The sequence below is a fragment of the Salmo salar genome, chromosome ssa05 (genome assembly GCF_905237065.1).
Source record: "Salmo salar chromosome ssa05, Ssal_v3.1, whole genome shotgun sequence".
Taxonomy (NCBI): Eukaryota; Metazoa; Chordata; class Actinopteri; order Salmoniformes; family Salmonidae; genus Salmo; species Salmo salar.
This window is the reverse complement of record NC_059446.1, coordinates 52,230,026-52,233,259: the sequence shown is the minus strand read 5'-3', so window position 1 is coordinate 52,233,259 and position 3,234 is coordinate 52,230,026. Positions and strand designations below refer to the sequence as shown.

The window sequence follows — 3,234 nt, the reverse complement described above, 5'->3', positions numbered from 1 at the left end:
TACAATTAAGGATAAAAATATATTTAATATAAACATTTACATTTTTGCAAAATATTTGACATAAGGCAAGTTTGTCCAACTTTGTTAAAGCTCAAATGAGAACTCACATTAGTCTCATCTAGACAATGTTAGACATCCAAATGTCTGTCCCAACTTAGTGTCATGATGATCGTCAACTGAAGGAAAACATTTGACGTGACGTTCCATCAATAAATTAAACCACTGTTTTTTTTGCTCTTCGAACACTGAAACAAACTCGATGAAAGTAATTGTTTAGTCATGTGGCACATTTATTATTCTTTTTCATGGCAAAATACTGACATCCATTAGTTAAGTTATTCATTTGAAACCAAAACATTTCTCGCTATTAGATGGAAATAAAATAATACTATCCACACGGATGGCATAGACATTTACATAGTACAGATATGGGCACCAAAGTGAACACAGTGTATAAGGACAAAGTAGGCACAAGGACTAACCTGTTAGATTACAGTATGTTGCTCTGTAAGACTGAACAGACCGTTACCAACAAACCAGTACCACAAATACTGTTAAGGAGTGTGTAAAATGGCTTCAGTCCTCATTGTCACAGACCGTTATCCCCATAACTAGCTGTGATGGAGATAACTTCTTCTTAGAGGACAACCCACAAAGCAATGTTTAAGGAATGTATTGAGTTGCTCTGTTAGCTGAAACACTAAAATAAGTAACGTTTTGAGAAAGAAAGCCACTAGCAAATTTAACTGGTGACGACAGCAAAAGCCCAGAAAATTTACATTTTTGATCAAAGCAAGCCCACTACCTGAGGGATATCTGCAAACATGAAAAAATTTAACTGTGCAATTGTACAGACGGGACAGATGTCTCTGAACAATATCTCAGTTATAATGCTGACAGAATGTATTTTCAGTATTAGCCCTACCACTGTTAAACGCCACCCACACGCCAGACTTCAATGCTGCAAATGTACCATTTTAAATAATGGTGGGTTAGTAACATTCCCTGTTGAATCACTCAAAAACAGAATAAAATATTTCAGTTGATTGTCAACCACATCCAACATTATTTCCCCAGAGGGAAGATGTAAATAATAAAAAAGTGTTATTTTTTGAAAAAGATAACAACCCCATCTGTGTGCGTCATAAAAAGAGCGGAGGGCATCTTTGACAACACAAAGACAAAAACGCATCAGTAAAACATTTATACAATCAAAAAACACACTGGTTTGAAAACAGTTCTTCCACCGTAAGCCCTTTGACTGAAATGCATGATCTGATCAAGGATTCCTTCCCCAAAGGGCCAACATGAGATTCCAGTTCATACTCAATGAAGAGAGTAGAAGAAGCAAGGCCAATATGGAAGCCTTACCCCATTAGCCTGATTGTTCAGTCTGTTTTAGAGAGGCTAGCAGCTGGGGCTACTGGGTAATGCAGTTCTCTCCCATGTCCTGGGCATAGCGGTCTGAGATGGTGGTGCGGAGCTCCTCCACATCACGACGCAGCTGCTGGGCTTCAGTCAACTTCCTCTGGAGGACCTCAGGACTCAGCCAGTCCTCCACCTGCTCTGCCATGGGCGGGGGAGCTGGGGAGAAGAAGAAACAGTTACTCCACACTATGAAAGTGACTTTCTTTTCTCAGAATGTAGCCTGTTCGTTTTAGAACGGTCTTCAAAATTGGCAAAAAATGTAGCGCAAATGGTTTTCAGCACAAAAACATAAGGCATCTGGCAGAGGTAAATTCATCCTAAAAAACACTAATATAATTGTGTGTGTGTATATATATATATACACACACACACACACACACACACACACATTACCCCCCCTTAAATAACCAAACATTTTCAGGATTAGGTGACTGGACCTGGAAGTATGACGACAACGTATTACAACACTTGAAAAACGAACCATGTTACACATGTATATAGCTGGAAGTATTCTGTGGCTGCAACACTTAAATTGATCAAACATTCATCTTCGACTTTTACCATCGCTCAAGCTACAACTGATTAGAAGCGTTTCAGGATTAAGTGAAAAATAGCAGCAGCCTTTTTTTCTTCTTTAAATGATACTAAACCCTATAGCGGCGCGGTGGTCATCACTCACAGGAAACGCCAAGCAGCAGCGAGAGGTTAGGGTCTCGGCCCTGTGACCGCTGGGTCAGGACGTTGCAGAGGGAGCGCAGGTCGCAGAGGCATGAGGCCATCTCCCCGTGAAGACGCTGGGTGAGGCGGGCCCCGGCCGGCCGCAGCGAGGACGACGTCCGGTCCAGGTTCACCTTCTCCGAGTCCTCCAGACGCTCATGGAGGGTCAGGTTCTGCTCCGTTAGTTCCTGGTTCTGGGCCGACAGCTGGGAAGATGCAGAAAACACACCGTTAGGAATTACAGAAATAGGCGACATATTCAACTCAAAGTTCTTCCTACACCTAAAATAGTTGGGTGCTGGAGAATCGTCATAGATACGGCGTGTAAAATAAAAAAAATGGACAGTTACAGCACTCCAAAAGGTTCAATTTCAATACTTATGTGCATGGATAATGAATAAATAAATACTGAACCTGTTGTCCAGTTCATCATTTTATGCATTAGGACAGAACATGAGTTCTGGAGGTTCTCAAGACAATTCCACTCAGAACATGGAACAGAGCATTATTTCCAGTAGCGGTGTAATCCTGTCCTAGCGTCTCACCTCCTTCATGGCTGTGTGGAGCTGGAGCAAACCCTGCTCTTTAGAACAAACCTTCTCTCTCAGAGCATGGGAGCTGCTCTCCTCCTGAGACACCTGCTCCTCCAGGGTCTACACACACACAAGAGGTTGGATATGGGTTAGGCATGGCTAGTAAGACCATATTAGGTTACTAATAGAGATATCATCCAAGGTGTAAACAGATTCCATTCGTATCACGTACTACGATCTGGGTGCCCAGTTTCGTCATCATCCTCAGCTGCTTCTCTATGACCTGGAGAAAGAGAGAAGAACGGAACGTTTTAGAACCAGCACTAGACGACAGCCACAAAAAGCAGCGCAACATTTCAGAATGTAAGGTACCGGTGAAATGTCAAATGCAAAAGCTGAAGTAGGCCAAGAAAGAAGGAACAAGATGAAGACTGGCCTTTTTAAGTGTCTGCTGTTCCTCTCTCAGGCTGCTGTTCTCCCCTCGGAGTTTCTCCACATCCAGGGAGGGTAACCTTGCCCCGTCCTCCAGGCCCTCCTGCACCCGCTCTTGTAAACT

The 3,234-nt window shown here is 42.7% G+C and overlaps 1 protein-coding gene across 5 annotated transcripts in view; it reads right to left on the bottom strand.

Moving 5' to 3' along the window:
• Positions 1-269: 269 nt before the first annotated feature.
• Positions 270-3,234, bottom strand: part of LOC106605081 (centrosomal protein of 85 kDa) — an 11,428-nt gene continuing 8,463 nt past the window's right edge. For all 5 annotated transcript variants that reach the window (XM_014200361.2, XM_014200363.2, XM_014200359.2 and 2 more), the window contains 5 exons: positions 3,115-3,232; positions 2,911-2,961; positions 2,691-2,798; positions 2,108-2,351; positions 270-1,584 (listed from right to left, as the gene is read on the bottom strand). In XM_014200361.2, the coding sequence (XP_014055836.1) occupies positions 1,421-1,584; positions 2,108-2,351; positions 2,691-2,798; positions 2,911-2,961; positions 3,115-3,232 (685 nt within the window). In that variant the 3' untranslated portion in view covers positions 270-1,420. The remainder of the gene's footprint in view (positions 1,585-2,107; positions 2,352-2,690; positions 2,799-2,910; positions 2,962-3,114; positions 3,233-3,234) is intronic.